At 38.6% G+C, this 18,948-nt stretch overlaps 1 protein-coding gene across 1 annotated transcript in view; it reads right to left on the minus strand.

Annotated features, from left to right (window-relative positions):
• Positions 1 to 17,203: 17,203 nt before the first annotated feature.
• The window catches only part of LOC126917601 (aminopeptidase N), a 57,953-nt gene continuing 56,208 nt past the window's right edge, over positions 17,204 to 18,948 (minus strand). Inside the window, exon 14 of the mRNA XM_050724649.1 lies at positions 17,204 to 18,402. Coding sequence (XP_050580606.1) covers positions 18,253 to 18,402 — 150 coding nt within the window. The 3' untranslated portion in view covers positions 17,204 to 18,252. The remainder of the gene's footprint in view (positions 18,403 to 18,948) is intronic.

Here is an 18,948-nt window from a genome sequence, read left to right on the forward strand (position 1 = left end):
CATTCATGGTTTATTTTGTCAAATGCTTTCTCTATATCCATAAAGAGGGTTGTGCAGTATTGCTTGTTTTCTAATGCCATTATTATTTCGTTGATAACCCTGTGCATTTGCTCTATCATGGAGTGTTTGTTTCTAAATCCAAATTGGTGTTCCGGTATTAGTTGTTTTATCTCTATTATTGTTTTCATCCGGTAATATATTATTTTTTCCAGTATTTTGGAAAATACTGGAAGCAGTGATATTGGTCTGTAAGATGCAGTTTGGTGGGGGTCTTTTCCTGGTTTAGGTAACATTTTGATCTGTGCTAATTTCCATGGTTTGGGGAAGTATTGAATTCTTAGAATTGCATTGAATATTATTGTTATTAGTCTTATTGCTTTTGGCGGAAGGTTTTTCAAGATTTTACCATTGATTAGGTCGATTCCTGGCGCTTTGTTGTTTTTTGTTTTATCAATTATGTTTCTAATTTCTTGTGCTGATGTTTTAGGTATGGTGTATTCCTTGTCGGTTGTGGTAATAGTGGTTTGTGGATCCTCCTCCGTATGACTTTTGAGGTTGCTGTTGTTGATAATGTGTGGTGTGAATGTGTTGCAGAGATGGTTGGAGAATTCTTCAGCTTGTTCTTCGTTGCTTCTTGCCCATGTGTTATCTGCTTTTCTGATTGCCGGGACGGGTATTATTGGCTTCCTTATTTTTTTCGTGGCTTTCCATAGTGAATAGTTGGTGTTCTCGTGTGTGGAGAGTGTCCATATGAACTTTGCGAATTCGTTATCGTTGTGCTCCTTTATTTTGTTTTTTATTTCCTTTGCAAGTTTGTTTAAGTGTTTTTTGTTTTCTCGGGTTCTGTATTTTTGCCATTTTGCTTTTGCTTTTCTTTTTTCTTTGATTTTGTCGAGTATTTCTTGCGGGATTGTTATTGTTTGTCTGCTGGTTGGTTCGGGAGTAGTGGTTGTCCTTGCTGCTTCCTGAATAGTTGCTGTCAATGTTGCTACTGCCTGTTCTATGTGTTCAGGAGTTTTTAACGGGATGTTGCAGTTTATTTTGCTTTCTATTATTTCTTTGAAAGTTTGCCATTTGGTGGTTTTGTTGCATAGTGTTTCTGGTTTGCTATAGTGAATTGGTTTGTTTCTGTATTCAATTATTATGGGTGTATGATCGGAGCTGAGCTCGAGGTTGGGTGTTATTTTTAGTTTATTTGTGTTTAGTCCCCTTGTAACTGCAAAGTCCAGAAGATCTGGTTTTTTGTTCAGGTCAGTCGGCCAATGTGTCGGTGTTCCTGTGGATAATATATTGAGGTTATTATTTCTAATGTATTTTTCCAGTGTTCTACCTCGAGGTGTAATGTTTCTTGACCCCCAAAGCGTGTGCTTTGAGTTGTAGTCTCCCGCTGCGATGTACTTGTCCCCTAGGTCCTGGAAGTATTCTTCCCACATTTGTGTTGTTATTTTGTGTCGCGGAGGCACATATACTGCTGACAACTGGAAGCAGTTGCTGCTAGTTTGAACTGTAACAGTGGTTGCTTGTAAATATTCTTTGTTAACTTGGCTGTGTAGATAATGTTTGATATCGTTTCTGACTATCACTGCTGTCCCTCCGTGAGCTTTTCCTGAGGGGTGTTTGGTATAATATATGGTGTAGTATGGTATTGAGGTGATGGGCGTGATAGGTCTAGAATAATCACTCGTATCGTTAACAATAACAATTTATTAGTCTATGTTCGTGATGTACACTCGTGCGTAGAACACGCGATACAATTATCGGTACGCGGTTACAAGTTCGAGCTCGGTGGGATACGCTTCGCGGTGCGATTCACGTCGGAACGATTGTCCAGATGTCGAGAAGTTCGGATTCGCTATTACGTACGATTGCGGGCGGACGATTCAGATAGGCGTTTTCCAACTTGCCTCCCGACTCGCGATAGAACAGCATGAATTTGTGTCGCGATGATGCTCCTTAGGAAAACTGTGCTTGGGTGTGTCTAAGGATACGGGATCATCGGATTCGTTAAGGAAAGCGTTAGTTCAGAGAGTGAGGGAAATGGACGTCGCTGTTAATTGGCTAAATCGTGAGTTGGTGGTTGGAAAGAGATGGCAACTGCCCTTGAGAGAAAGTTGCTAGCGAGGAGCGTCGTACGTGAGGAAAAGCAGATTTCCGTAGTGGATGGTATGTGTGGGGACTATTGAGACAAAGGCTATCTGTTCCTTTAGAGAATCTTAGCTGCATGGATCCTAAGATTTATTGCGGGTCCTTAGGCTCGCTGTAAATATTCGGAGAGAGTGTATCGACATCTGGCAATCATCTGTTCGCAAGGTAGAGTCCTTGTGTAGCGAGGCACGGGACAGAAACCGTTGGGAAGTTTGCTGTCGAGTGCCGCTACAGTATTTTCAAATAGCTTTTTTGTAGTGAAGTGTGTTTCTGAGACAAGTAGTATGTCTATATTATTATTGTATATGAATGTTTTAGTTTCGAGGGCCCGTTGTTGTAGGCCGTTTGAGTTCCAGGCTGCTATTTTTAGAGTGTCCGTTTTTATTTTTTGCTTAGCACGTATGTAATTAGTTGTAGCATGACTGTGATTTGTTGGGTTTGCTGTTTGAGTATTGCGTTTTGTTCGCTTATCATTCTGGTTAGCATTTCGGTGTTCTTTATGGATTGTTTGAGCAGTTCTTTGATTTCTGCAGTGTCATTGTTACTATTGCTGTGGTATTGGTTGTGTGTATGTGTTGGTTGGCTGGTTACTTCAGCATAGCTTAGACCACCAATGGTGTTGGTGCTGATAGGTTTGGTGTTTATTGCTTGCTCTGTATTTGGTAATATTTCAGGTTTTGTGCTGTCCTGATGGGCTTGTGTGTTAGTGCTTGTCCTGCTTCGTAGGGGCGGGAACAGTTTACGTTGTAGTTGTTTTCTTACTTCACATCCTTTATAGCTGGCTGGGTGGTTTCCGTTACAGTTGAAACATTTAACTTTTTCTATTTTTCCAGAATATGGGCAGTGTACAGTTAAGTGATTTTTTGCGCACTTGACGCAAGCTGGGCTTCTGTTGCAATAGTTTTTAGTGTGTCCGTATTGTTGACACCGCATGCATTGAGGTATATCTTTTTTGTGTCGTGGTGGTTCGACTGTTACTATTGTGTTTAGTATTTGTTTGATATCATATATTTCCTTGTTATTGTTTCTGGGTTCAAGTTCTATTAAGAATAGTGGTAGTGGTTGCTTTGTGTCGAATCTTGTTATATTGTTTATTGTTCTTGTTTGATGTCCAATTTTAGCTAACTCATCGCTTAGTTTATGTATGTTGGTTTTAGGATGCAATCCTCTTATGACAATTTTATAGCTCCTTTTAGTTTTAAGCTGATACGTGTGGTAGATAGCATTTTTTTCTTTTAATGCTTTTATAACTTTCCTAAATGTTTCTGGTGTGTTTGTTTGTATTTTTACTTGATCCAATTTTGTTTGCTTTATTGTGTAGTTGTTTTTCTCATCTAGATTATTTAGTAGATCGATAAGCGGGTCTATTATTTGGGCCTCTACAAAGATTGGTGGTGGTTTTGTAATATGATTTGTTTGGATAGTGGTTTTATTTACGTGGTCAGCGTCTATTTCTTCCGTTAGTGAGTTGAAGGAGTTACTTAATGGTAATTCTTGCAGCCATCGCTGCTTTTCTGTAACTGGGTTTCCTATGGCACTTATGTCTGTGGTTGTTTTGCATTTTTTGCTAGCCTTCGCTGGCTTCCAGCTTTCGTCCTGGTAGTATCTTTCATGTTCTGAATTGCTATCTTCCTGTCTCCGATGCTCTTTTGTTTCTTCTGTCTCAATGTTAATTTGTTTGGTTTTTATATAATATGTTTCACCTTTTGTTGCTATGTTTATAGTTGGTATCTGCATTGTTATTTTATTTCCTCCTCACTATCACTTTGCAGCGCTATTACTTTGAAGCACTTTTTCACTATTCACTTATACCTGGAGAGGACGACCGTCTAGACACGTCCGTCCTCCTCGGCTGTCCGAGCAGGAGTGAGATCTTGAAATGTGATCTAAGATGAAGTAGGCCGCTTACATTTGACCCAGCTGCGAAAAGATATTGCGTGGCATATCACGTAGGGCCAGAAAGCGCAGAAGGAAAGGTAAGACTATAGTAGAAAAGGCACCTGGATGTATATTTATTATTTTTAAAATAATTAAAATTTAAATTTTTAAGTATAATTTTAGTTTGATTAATTTGTAAAATTATAATTAATAAAATGAATGAATTTAACATTAAAATTTTTATAAAATTATTTTTTTTTAGATTTTATTAATTAAACTAATAAAATAAGAAAATATAATTAATATTCCTCTAATGAAAATAATTGTTAGAATAAATAAATTTATTGAAAATTTTTGTTTTAAAATTAAAGTGTTAATTGTTATGAAAATAATATATGAAATTAAGTAAATTAATTGTTTAAAAGGAGAATAGAAGATATTTATATAAAAATAATTTATAATTAGTATTAAATTAATATTTAAATTTATGAATAAAATAAAATTAAGGATTAATAAAGTTTTCATTTTTATTTTGAAATAGAATTTGTTATATTAATATTATAATTAAATTTTTAATTTACAAAATTAATGTTTTAATTAAACTATATAACATTATATTTATAAGCAAGAAATAGTTTAATTAAAATAATAATTTTGGGAATTATTGATATTTAAAAAAAAAATTTTTTTGAAATTTAATGTCATATAAAAATTTATAAATTAAGTTTTTAGATTATATATATATGTCGGGTTGGCGTTACGATTAGAGTTAGGGTTAAGGGCGTAAAACGAATCCCTATTGACACTAGACGTGATCATTATGCAATAGAGGAGATATTTACCAGTGCAAACATGACCATGATAGAATTGGACAAGTAATCGCGATAATTTGATACTCGAGAAACTAATGACGATGATCCTAGGTTCAATAACGAATCCATGGTCAACGGGATGACGAACTCTACTCTTCTTTAGCGTCTGAGTTGTACTCAATGTTAATGCATGGGGCAATCACTATGTATCCGAGAGTTACTTGAATCGTTGTCGAGATCGTACCGGAGAGTGACTCTCCGTCTCGACGATGCCGTCGAGGAAAACTATAATGGGTGGGTCTAAGGACATAAGATCCTCGGATTCGTCAAAGAAAGCTTTCGTTCCAAAGGTGAGGGAAATTAGCGCTGTTGCTAATTGGTCGATCTCCATATCGGCGTTTTGAAAGAGATGCTGGCCGCCCAGTATGGAATTGGTTTATATATATATATATATATATATATATATATATATATATTAGTAATATAAATAATATAATAATATTAAGTTTATTATAGATTATTTAATTTTTAATGAAGCATTTTTAATATTGATAATTATGTTAAATTATAGAATTTATTTTTTAAAGTTTTTAATTAGTATTAAACATTTAATTGTAAGAATTTTATTTTATTTAATATTAATGAATTATAGTGGATTTCTTTATTTACTTTATTTAATTTATTCAGTGTGTGAAAGAATTTTAGGATTATCATTATTAGTAAGGATAAATTATGAATATGGACATCAAAAAATTAATTTTGTAAATTTAATATAATGAATGAAATTTTAATTTTATTAGTTGTAATATTTTTTATAAATTATATTAATTTTTATATTTTAAGAAATTTAATATTTCTAATAAGATTTTATTTTTTAATAAATATTAGTTGAATTAAATGAATTAATATTGTTGGGGGTTTAAGAAATAATTATTGTTCAAATTATTTGATTTTAATAATATTTTGAGTATTTGGAATGATCTTTTTAAATTTAAATGAATTAAAAAAAAGTTGTTTAGTTTTAAATTTAATATTATTATTTTTGATATTATTAAATTTTATGGTTATAGATTTATTAGTATTTTATTTTATATATGAGGCTAGATTATTATTAATTTTTTATATAGTAATGGAATGAGGATATAGAGAAGATCGAATTTTAGCTGCATTTTATTTGATATTTTATACTTTAGTATTTTCTTTACCAATATTATATTTAATTTTTAAAATATTGGAAAGAAGAGGTAGAATAATTTTTTTTATTCGAAATTAAAGAATTTAAATTTGATTATTATTTTATTTTATTTATTTATTCATATCTTTTTTAGTTAAAATTCCAATATATATATTTCATGGTTGATTAATTAAAGCACATGTAGAAGCTTTATTTTTTAGATCAATAATTTTAGTTTCAGTTATATTAAAATTAGGAAGATATGGAATATTACGTTTAATTTTAATTTATAAGAATAAATTTATTAATTTATCTTATTATTTAATAATAATTAATTTATTTGGAATATTGATTTTAAGAATAATGTGTTTGTTTCAATTTGATATAAAATTGATTATTGCTATATCTGCAGTAATTCATATAGGAATTATATCTATAGGAATATAGGAATATCAGGAGAACTGATATTGGTACTGCGGATCAGTGAATCTGCCGCAGGCGCAGATAATAAGCTACATTAAAAATTCAAGGGACCGTTTCGGATTCATGCCGTTTTTCCGAATGATCTCTATGACGTAGAGGATATATGGGAAGGGGTTAAATGGTTTCGGATAGTGATCGGATGAACACGTGGATCACGATACAGGTCGTCGACCACGATGGGTCTGGAATGATCTGTCCGTCATGGGAATTGATAACTGGTTGTTAGAATGGACGCGACCAGTCCTGGGAACGCAATCAGGCAAGACCTCGGGTGTACCAGGTGGACGCGGATGAAGTCGGCTTGGAACACCGAGGATGAAGTCGGCTGACCCTGGGTATTAGTTCAGAACGAAAGACGGTCGTAGCCGATCTCGGAATATAGCCGCGAGAAAGGTGGATTATGATCATGAGATACATCTATAAGAAGAGGGGTACCGAATGAGCCATCAAGAGTCGTTCGCGATGGAACCATGGCAGCGGTACGACAGGTCACGGACGGACTCGGTTATCTGAATCGGCCAATCGACTGAAACTTCCATCGCGCCACAATCACCACGTCACCGTGCAGATAAGAACCTATTACTTACAGTATCGATAGTTTCCTTGGATTAGAAATGATAATTGCGTTTCTGCAGATAGCAAATTCGAGGAGAGGGACTCATAGTCAGGTTAGACGTATATGGCACTACGATACGAGGGTTAAGCTAATTTATAATTTATTAAACTGCTCTACTTAAATATGAATTCTATGAAGTATCTTCTTGTATCCCAATTGGTTTCCTTATTTCTCATTTTTATTATACATTCGGTGCGCATTCACAGAAAAGCGATCAAAGATTAGGTAATTTGTAGAAAGTAATCGTTAATAAATTTTCAGTTTTGGAACAGGCGTAGACTAATTTGTTTAATATGTTAAAAACAAAAATTACTAAACAAACTAGAAAGAGGCCTCGATATTCGTAAGAATGTGAACAATTTCATGATAATTCGCTAATATCTCTGGTAACTGAATGCAATTTTAAACAAAAAGCAAATTATATTGTACTTACGTAACTCACGTAAGCATAATCCAAAATGTTAGTTATTAAAAAAATACCTACATGCAAGGACAGAACCGGGTGCGTTTGTTTGCTTCGACGCTTAAGGGGCATGCAGAGATATGAAATTGCTGGCTGAAAACGTGAGATTTACTTTTTCAATGATCCTCTTCTTTTTATTGTTGTAAATTCCACCAATTCGTGGGGAGATGCGTTCGCGAGGAAGCGCGTCAACGGGAGTCGTAAATTCCCGTTACGATTCTACGAATCGACACCGCGAGCAGATCGATCCCCTGATTTCTGTGATAATAGGGGTGGTTGAAATGATATAACTCTGTCATTAACAGTGTTAAAAATTATGTATTTTCCAACAACTTAGTAGAATCACACAATTTAGTAACGTCGCTGATTGTGAGTATGAGAACTGCCTTGATTGGAACTGCCTTGGTTAGAACTGCCTTGATATTGATCAAATTTTGACTCGCCTTGGTTGTGAGTGTTAGAACTCCCTTGATTTGAACTCTTTTGATGTGAGTGCTAGAATTCCTTGGATTTGAGTGCTAGAAGTCTTTGAATGTGAGTGCTAGAACTCCTTGAATGTGAGTGCGAGCACTTCATGAATGTGACTGTTAGAATGTGACCTTTTGAATTGAACTCCTGAATTGAACCCTTTGATGTGAGTGCTAGAACTCCTTAAATGTGAATGTTAGCACTCCTTAAATGTGGATCCTTTAATGTGAATGCTAGAACTCCTTGAATGTGACTGTTCGTTGGTTATGAGAACCAGTAGAGTTGACCCCCCCCCCCCCTGATGGCATAGAAGCAATAGTAGAAGTAGCAGCAATAGGAACCGTGGGAACAGTAAGAACAGTGAAGTCCGATCTGATGTGATTACGGAGGAAAGCTCGGTATGGGTGTGCCCTTTGAACGAAGAACGCGGATTCGTTGCTCACATTTTTAGTTAGGAAAGTGAGGGCAATGATCCGCGATGCCGATTGGTTATGAACGCTGTTGGGAATGGAAATAGGAGGAAGAAGCTTCCTACCAACCTGGTTCATGGGCGACATTGTTTATTGGGAAAAACCAGCTTTTCCGTTAGACAACTATTTGGTTTTTCCCATTAGGTAACTACCTGCTTTCTCAGTAATTTGTAAGAATGTACAATAGACTTAAGGACTGTTTTATGTACCAACTATAAACCGAAAATACTTGCCGGATTAAAGGTTTCTGCAAGCTAATAAGACTCGGTTTATAGTGGGGCCTCAGATTTATTGAGAGTTTCTCTAACGGGGCTTGGGCCTTGACGGTCAGACAATGAAGGACGTCGCGCGGACCTTTTCACGCGACACAACAATTGTAAAGTCAAATTTAAAGTCTTCCAGCGACAATCAAACGCTCTGTGGTCTAATTATACTTTTAGCAATAGATCATAGATGGCGAGCGATAATTGATTATGTACGTTGATAGTAAACGTACACATCACACTGTTGCCATTCTCGTCTGTTCTCGTGAACGTGTATTTCGAGCGGATAAGCGTTTACATCTATTAATTTCCTTGGAGGAACCGATTGCCGTTATGTAATGCACGATCATGCAACTGATGAACGTGTTGGTTTTTTGTACCAACAACTACATTTGGTTACAGAGCTATATGTACCTACATATACTTACAGAACACACTCAAACTATCCCTTATGGCAGACACAGGATTTATAGAAACCTATAACTGATAAGAAAATAGATCACCGAGAATATAAACGTACTTGGTCGCTAACTGACTACTAGGTTTTTACTCATCTACGATCATTATTGTTGAGGTTATTAGATGTGTGAACAGAGGAACGCGTGGATAAATTGTAAAGTGGAAAATATATTTTAATACAGAAGTGTAAGTACGAGTAGGAATATAATTTGAGCTGGTCCAGATCCGCACGCTAGCAGCGTTACCCTATAATTGAAAGCCCCGAAACCATCGTAGCCTGTCTACTGTCTATGATCTGCCTTCGTCTATAGTCTATTGTCTATACGATGTCGATGGCTTCAGTGCTTGAGAAAACTAAGAAGACTAGATGTAGAGTTTTCTTAGAAGTGGTGACCACTTCAACAGTTTATCTTGCAGCAATTTTTCTATTTTTGTGATACACTCTTGTAGTAATGTGACTGCTGTTTCTGGATTAATGTCCTTGACTAGTGTGGTCGTATCGTCCGCAAATATCAGTATTTTGCTGTTAGTAGTTGTTGGTATGATGGCCGTGTATAACGTGTATAATATTTTCCCTAAGACACTTCCTTGTGGTACTCCTGCCTTGGCGTCTTTAACTTTAGAATATGCATCTGAGGTGAAAGTCGAAGAAGGTGTTCATGAGAAATACTCTTGATATTCAACAAAAAAGTTTATTCAATTATTAACAACCAACAGTCAACAATTTAGCATCAACAATTAACGATTAACGATTAATCAAGAGTCAATAATCACGTATCTCTAATTGCGTTTGCTCCGCCATGACGCTAACTTTTTACACTTCGCAGCTCGGGGCAGAATGAATTTTTGGTTCGAAACCAAACGGATTCTTTTCGTTGTTGCCCCTCGATATCCCCACTACGCACGAGTTTATTAGATGTTCGCGGCGGTTGCCGCGCATGTGTCCTTCCAATTATTCGGCGAAAGAACCGTAGGGATATCAATGGTACATTAGGCATGTCGGCCTTACGTTTTGAAGGTATAACGCTTTGTGTCGCGAAGCCGTTGTTAAGTTCCGTGGTCGAGAGCCGCCACATATCCTTTATTTTTACTACAAAGATTCTATTGCTTAGGTATAATTTGAGTAAGTGGTAGATTTGTTCCAGGATATGGAGACGGAGCCTTCCCCGACGTGAGCGGAAGAAGAAGAGGAGGACAACTGCTCCTCTAGTAGAATCTTAACCGCTCCCACCGGGCTCAGGACTTAATGTTACAGAGCCTGGTGGAGCGGCGGATAGGTCTGGCAGCGGTGGTCGAACCATAGAGCATTCACGGGGCGCTGAGGGTCTGATCAGTTCGGTCGCCATATTCCGGACCAGGATCGCGGGAAGCCCCTCCTACTCGATCGAGCGGGGACAGGGCATCGTGGTCGTGAAATGGGGCGACGTGGCCGTGGTGGCCGTTTACATGTCGCCCAACATCAGCCGGATGGAATACGCCTCTTTCTTGGACGGACTCACGGTTTGCGGGAGGCGTTTGGGCGCCTGTCCTTCACTGATCCACGGGGAATTCAACGCTCACTCAACGGCGTAGGGCTCACGCAGGACCAACGGAAGGAAGCGCGGCGTGCAGGACTGGGCGACCGCACTCGACCTTCGGGTTATGAACTGTCCAGCACATGGATGGCGTGGCGGGGCGAGTCCATAGTGGACTACACGTGGGCAAACCCTGCTGCATCCCGCCGTCTTTCCGTTTGGGGCGTGTCCCCGGAGGAGACCTGTTGGGAACATGATACATTTACACTGTACATTTGAATTTGTGTGTAAGCGTCAGAGGACGTCCAGGCCTTGGTTGAGACAAAAGACAAGAGCCAATCGTTAGAAGTATCTGGAAGAGTCGGTTGACAACAAGCGTGCGTGCGAGTAGGATTTTGAGGTCTTTAGAGTATAAGATATATGTATAACAGTTGTGTGCTAAATAAAGGGAATTATTTGTATTTCCGAATCCATTCTATATCTTTTCAAGACCATGTCGGATCACCTCTATATCTTGATGGAGGTGGAGATTGGTGACACGATGGGCGACCGATCGTTCGATGGGCGCTGGCCCATCGGCCCACCGAGAAGAAGATTCCCGCGGTGGGCGGCGATCCACCGCGACAAGAACTTCATGGCGGAGGCCGCAATAGCCATCGCCTGGTCGGAAGAATCTCCGACCGACGAAGACACGGAGGCGGGCGCGATCCAGCAAAGGCGCGACATGCGCGCGATCTGCGATTCGTGTATTGAACAAACTCCGTCCATGGGCGCCTCCCGCGACGAGAGGATGGACCCCCGGTTCCTGGAGGAAGTTGTCGGCACCCTGTTGCCGGGGGCGATGAACGAGGAAGATGGTAGGTTTACCAAAGAGGAGGTGCAGGAGCCTCAACCGCCGGAGAAAGACCCACGTGGCACAGCGGAAAGTTGGAGACCGGAATCGAGGGTCACCGAGAAAGAATTGGCCGAGGCTGTCGAGAGGATCGGAACGCGGAATGCTCCGGTTCATGACGGAATTCCGGCCCACCTGTGGAAGGACGTCGTCTGGGTCTTGGCTCCGAGACTAATGAGTCTGTTCGACGGATGCCTGTCTCGGGGCGAATTCCCCGTCTCGTGGAAGGAGGGACGAATAGTCCTGCTGTCGCAGCCGGGACGCTCCCCGGACTCGCTTTCCGTCTTTCAATCGGTGTGCCTTTTGGACGAGGCTGGCAAGCTGCTGGAGTGGTGGCTGCCCGCCTCGAATCGCATTTGTCCCGAAATGTTCCCGGACTGCACGAGGGCCAGTTGGGCTTCCGGAAGGGCGGTCTACGGCCGACGCTGTCGCCCGTATCCGCCCCCTGGTCGAGGGGTTCGAGCAGTGTGGTTACCTGACATTGGCCATGCCGCTATACATGGTCAACGCCTTTAACAGCATCCCCTGGGGCAAGATATGCCGGGCTTTCGAGTTTCATCGTGTACCTGCCGGGTGTGGTCCGGGCGTTCCTCCGGGACCAGAGTATCGTCTACACCGTCCGTGGTGGAGGGATGACTGGGAGCGCAATGAACCGCGGGGTCCGGCAAGATTCGGTCTTGGGTCCGTTGCTGTGGAACATCGCGTACGACGCGGCGCTTCGGGCGCCGATGCCTCCGAACTCGGTACTGGCGTGCTACGCCGAAGACACGTTGGTGCTGGTCTGAGGCAGGGTGACGCAGGTGCTCACCAGGCACGGATGCTTTGGCGAATACTTGCACCGAATCAGGAAGGAAGCGACAGCCCGTTGCCACCACTGCGATGCGAGCGTGGATTCGGCGCAGCACACGTTACAGTTCTGTCCGGCGTGGGCGCGGCTGCGCCGCGATCTCATCACGGAAATCGGGTGGGATCTCTTGCCACAGGCGATTCTCACGGCACTGTTGGCGAGCGAGAGAGGAAGGAGGGCCGTGACCTCCTTCTGTGAGCAGGTTATGCTTCGGAAGGAGGCAGCGGAAAGGGTGAGGGTGCGGAGCTCCCACCCCGAGAGGATCGACCGGCGGGGGCGCGGCAGACGCCGCGGGCACGCTTGGACAAGGCGCTCTAGGGCCGCCGTTCCCCCCGGTGGGGGTCAAAGTTAGGTGCCGATAGATCAGCGCCTCGGGACCGCCAGGCAGTCCGGTAGGGGAACCAGACTGCCTTGTACGGCTGCTCCGGAGACGATGCATTTTGTGCGCGAGAGGGTCCCGGTGTGTCGCTCGCACCGGTTCCCGGGCCTCTTTCGATCGCAGCCGAGTCGGTCATCGTGGAGGTTTTAGTCGGTTGGAGTCCGGCACTACCACGCCACTCCCCCCCCTCCCAGAAGTGGCTTGGTGTCCGAATTTCCTTCACGTAAAAAAAAAAAAAAAGAAAAAAGATATAGAATATAGAATAGAATAATCATATCGGTGAAACAGCAAAATGCCAGTAGGCCGACATCACACTACTGATACTATTCATTAAGACAATCTATGCTGATGAACGATACTATAAACGACTGTGCTGATATCATTGTACAGCGATAATTCCATTTTCCGACAAATCAGTCTCAAATGTTGCGTCTGACGTTCTTATGTCTGATCAACAAAACTGAAGACAATTTTCCAATATCTCAATATTTTTATTGCTTTATTGATTATTATTTAAGGCTTGAAGAAATGATATATTTTCGAAACGCATTTGGTAAAGAGAAAGTCCACTTTTCCATCTGATAAATATGAAACATGAATAAATTTTTAGTTATGGAGAATTTGATTATACAAAATAGGTTTACGCTCTTTTAAATACATCTGGTTGCTTGCCTATTCACTTCCTCAATACTACAGAATCATTATTAGAATTACTAGAAATTAAGATTTTCAGTGATTTCTGTTCTATATGATAAATTTATTAATAGATGGATTTATTTGCAGTGGATTAAACAGGAAACAATGGTTATTGAATGTAAACTTAATGCAGTAATGTGGTATAACTAAGACAACTAAATTGATAATTCACAACTCATAAATTTCTCTCGACTCCATTCATGACTCGCAACTAGACCCTCAATTAACGACTGACGATTAATCGTCTTTCTCCCTTAAGCATCCCTTTGTCGACTTCTCATACACTATTTCGCGTAATTATTCGACTGAAGGATCGAGGATATATTGATGGACTGCTTGATCCATTGAAGTTTCCCGACCCTTTCGGCACCTAGGCTTCCTCGCAACATTGTTTATATTTCGTTGGATCTTTCTTAGACTATCTTTCTACGATGCTACAACACCATACGCTCGTTTTCAAGAAGAACTTCTCAAATATTATGTCTATTGTTGGATAATTTCGAGTTATGCAAAGAAGATGAAAGCATTGGCAATGAGTATCGTAAATTTTTCTTTCTGAATGAACTTTCTGAATGCTTTTGAAGCAGGAGGCTAGCACAATTTTTGAAGACAGACTCATTCTGACAATCGAAGAGAAACTTTCAGAGAACTGAAAATATTAAGTTAAAGTATTACTTGGGTATATCTTGAGTATATCTTGTCTGTGCAATGCGCATAGTGCGTGTATTGTACGCGTTTTTATTAGTCACATCTATTCTAAAATTTGCAAAACTTTCGGACATGCACTTTTGCCACGGTACGGCTGTCAGCAATAGCGTATAAGCGCGAAGTTCATACGCCGAAAAATACCCCAATAGGACTATACCCATCGTAAAGATATTTTTCAAAAGAGACCAGCGATTGTGAGATACAGCCTCGTTAAAACCTGCGAAATGTATGCAAGAAAATTCAAGAAGAAAAAATCTCTGCAAATGGATGAGCCAGGAAATGCAAGGCACCACTACATTCTATCAACGCGGTGCAAGGTCATTTGACGTTCGTCACGCGTTGACCGGATTAAATGCACTATCCTAAACTCAAACTCAATCCATTAATGATGTTGTAGCGCAACAATACGGTTAAGGTGCTTTCGAGTCTTTAAAAGTAATTTAAGGAGACGACGGCTATTTATTACCAAGGACAATCGAGCGGCATGCAATTTTTTGGAACTAGTATACTCTTTTCCTTTCGAGTGTCGAGTGTCTACCCCTAGCAACTTGTCTAACTCTAAACATCGTTTCTATCGCTAGTCTGTAGTAAAAATAAAATAAAACATAAAGAAACACGAAGTTGTACAAATCATTCAAAAAACCAACACACTGCACAAGGATACATACCTGGATCCTTCATATTAAGACATACCTGGAAATAAAAAAACCGACACTGTGGCCCAGAAAGCAATAACTGATTAAACAAACGAAACTAAGAAACCAATCCCGCACTAAGATATGGATCATTACCAAAGAAATTAAAAACGACGACATTGTATAAAATTGTCTATATTATATCTACGATACATAACACACTCAAAAATAGAAACCGATATAACTTTATTATTTTGAAACCAAAATACAGTGTTATTGTATAATGTTTAAGAAGCAATTTTTCAATGTGTAATATTCACATAGCGGAGGTCTTGTTTTACAAACAAAAAGAGATTGCAAAAAGAGCCATCAATTTGGATTTCATGTCGGATCTTCCAAAACTTACATTGCCGATGGAATGTACACGGTGTTTTATAGACACAGGAAAAGGAAGTTTTTTCAAGTATTGTGTTCCGCCGCGCAATATATCTACACTCCATCCCGCGCGGCTTGACAGCCAACGGTCTACGTGCCGTCCTTTGAACCCTCCATAGGCCCAAGGGCCCACCATAAATTTGAAACCCTAACTGCATTGTTCGCACATATGGTTTAAGTCAATTTGTTTGCCCGAAAAGACTTTCTAATTCTAGAAGTGTTTTCGGCCGGTTTTTAGAAAGGTCCTTGGGTTTATTACGCGCTCTTAGGAATTACCGAGATAGCGGATTGTGGCCTAACGCAAAAAGCGGAGATCTACCTAAAGGAAAATCCGAGTTTTCCCATAAACAATATCGCCTAGGACCCACGTCGGTAGGAGGCTTCTTCCTTTCCAACATTGGTCATAACCAATCGGCATCGCGGATCATTGCCCTCACTTTCTTAACTAAAAATGTAAGCAACGAATCCGCTTTCTTCATTCAAAGGGCACATACCGAGCTTTCCTCTGTAATCACAGCAGAACAAACTGCAGAGTTCCTTCGGCTCTCAAAGTGACTACAATTCCGAGAGTTCCTACAGCTCTCACAATACCTACATGTTCGAGTTCCTTTGGCTCTCACTGTGCCTACAGTTCCGAGAGTCCCTATACCTCTCACGGTGCCTAGAGTTCCTACAGTTCCTTCATCTCTGAGACTGTTCCTACTGCTCCGATTGCTCCTACTTCTACTGCTTCTACGCCATCAGGAGAGTCACTATATTGGTTCTCACAACCAATGAATAGTCAAGGTCAACATATATACGGATTCTCTCATCTAAGAATAATCCTTCTTTTTGTTACCTGTATCTTAATCAACGGCGTTAATACTTTGTGTAATTGTATAAAGTGTTGGAAATATATATTTTTATAACTCTGTGAATCCCAGTGTTATACCACAACAACCACCCCTATTATCCTAACCGAAATAAGGGGATCGAACTATTCGTGGTGTCGATTATTATAATCGTAACGGGAATTTACGACTCCCGTTGACGCGTATTCTCGCGATCGCGTCTCCCCGCGATAGCTTGAAAATACATATTGTGCATAATAAAAAACAAACGTTGAAATAGAAAATGTGTAACAAATATTTTGTGCATAATTTGTCTCTATAATTTTGCGTTACATACCACAACTTTGGCGATAATTATTTAGTCTTTAGCGATACTTTAGCGATAATAATTTCAGTTGTGATTTTAAAATTTCAAAATCTCGAATGACTCGTGCTTGCAACAAATAATTCATTGATATTATCAAATTAAGTATAAAGAATAATTATTTTCCTGGAAATTGTTGCGTTAAGGTCAATCATACAGAAATTATAATTGTCAATAATCATAATTGTTAAGAAACAGTAATGCTTTGAAGCTACCACGATTGAAATTTCATTCCATATAACTTTTGGTTTAATATTATCATCCTGTAATAATACCATCACAATGTTATCATTCATAACTACTGCAAGCAATAATTTTTCGATTCTTCACTAAAACATTTAATTCTTCTTGCTTACCTTTATTAATTTTTTTAATTCGAAAAGAAATGTTACAGTCTACTTATAATAACATGTAAGGATCATAACAGCTATCATTTTGGATAGATGAATAATAACAAGAAGCATATTTACGGTACAAAATTAATTGCAGGAATCTTCGTTAAACCTTTGTGAAGAAATTTAAGTTGCGCCAACATTGTATTTTAACACTGTATAACCAGAATTATGATAGCTTATGAGAACAAAAAAATATGATTTAATACGTTATTGTAGGCTTCCGATACTAATATTTAATATGCAGTTAGGTTTAACAAACATACAGTTCACAAAAGTATTTAGCATAGAATATCATATATTTATCATAGAAAGCTTCTATTATGTGTGTAATACAAAACAATTTAACGTTAAGTTTTATTAACAATGTAATAAGACACTGCACAATCATAATTATATTGATAAAATGCAGATGGTATCTGAAACCATGTGTATACAGAAGTTACAAAATATTTATACAAGCATACATATCGCAAAAATCATAAAAGTATTTAAACAATTAATAATTCATTACGTTATTTGTAAGTTATAATGAGTGAAATTAATAAAATCATCATGAACATTAATTATATGTTTAAGGTCATTATTGCTTTATGCTACTTTTTTATTAAGTGTTTGTTTGCGATAAAAGTGTTGCAATCTCTATATACATTTTCAGATTGGTTTCACATCTTACCAATATCATTACAATAATCGTATCTTATCGTAATATAATGAAATTTCGAAAAGTATCGTATAAAATACACAGTACATTTATAAAAATTTTTTAAATGTTTAAACACTTCCCCGATGCTAATATCGTCGAATACTGTAGATATGTATGTATGCATAAATGATGTTACTTTTAAATTACATGGAAAGGTTCAGACTAATTTAATGAAACAAACTATTACTAAAGGTACATTGAAGTCTTATAAGGGAAAATAATTCAACTTATCCGTTAAATAATCTGAAGAGAATATCTATATTATTAATATACACGAATTTGCGTAAAATACTAAAACATCAACAGAATTCAATCTCTTCTATCCAAATACCTAAATGTTCTATTATACATACATACATTAATACTTCACACGTATTTACAAAATCACGCAAAAACACTTAATACTTGTTTCATAAATTTCAGATATAGGTCGTTTTTCGTGGTCTACGTTTAACCATAGCGACAAAGCCATCTTTTTCGTATGAGTAAAATGCTTTTAAATAATCGAACAATGTTTTGAAATATTTCCACGCATTCCTCGCTTCGACAATTTAAATTGCTCCATTCAATAACGCACGGATATTACAATTATTTATGTAACACTAATTCGCTTCGTTTTATTGTTACGCGGTATTCCTGCTTAGCCAATCTTGAATTGTAATGTGATTAGCTTCCACCCATCGTATGTTCGCTTCAGCTTGTTCTATCGATTGTTGCACTGCCCTCGTTGCACTTCCAAACTGTCCCATGTGTTCATTAGTAAATTGCAGCAACTAAATAACAAGAAATATATTTGTTAGAATATGCTTATTTTTAAGAAATTAAATTAATGAACATAAGAATACTTCATTATTAAATCTTTTCGCAATACACAATGCAATGTAACATTCCAGCAAACTAACGAGACAAAACTATTGTGTAAGAAAATGTAAAGTTCGAACGCCTTGAAGGGCCGCTTGACCTTAGTCACGTTCAGCTGTGGTTCCAAAAAACGTGGAAAACAAGGATACAATATATATATACATGATAACTATATTTATTACACCTGCGTTGTTGGGCCTTAGTTTCCAAGATATATGTAGAAGACTGCTGGTACTACCACAGTGTATTCTTCTTACGATTGTGCGTCCGTAACAGCGTACATGTTATTTAGTATTGGTTAGTAACAGCGAGAATTGGATTGAATGTTATCAATGCATTGGGTAGGGGTTTGGGAAAACTTTTTTAATCCGGCCACTGCGAGGTGACCGGCAACGTTTACATACAATAGTAACAATTATTCTGTTTCATAAAATATCAATTATTCACTTAAACAAACA

This window comes from Bombus affinis, chromosome 1 (genome assembly GCF_024516045.1).
Source record: "Bombus affinis isolate iyBomAffi1 chromosome 1, iyBomAffi1.2, whole genome shotgun sequence".
Taxonomy (NCBI): Eukaryota; Metazoa; Arthropoda; class Insecta; order Hymenoptera; family Apidae; genus Bombus; species Bombus affinis.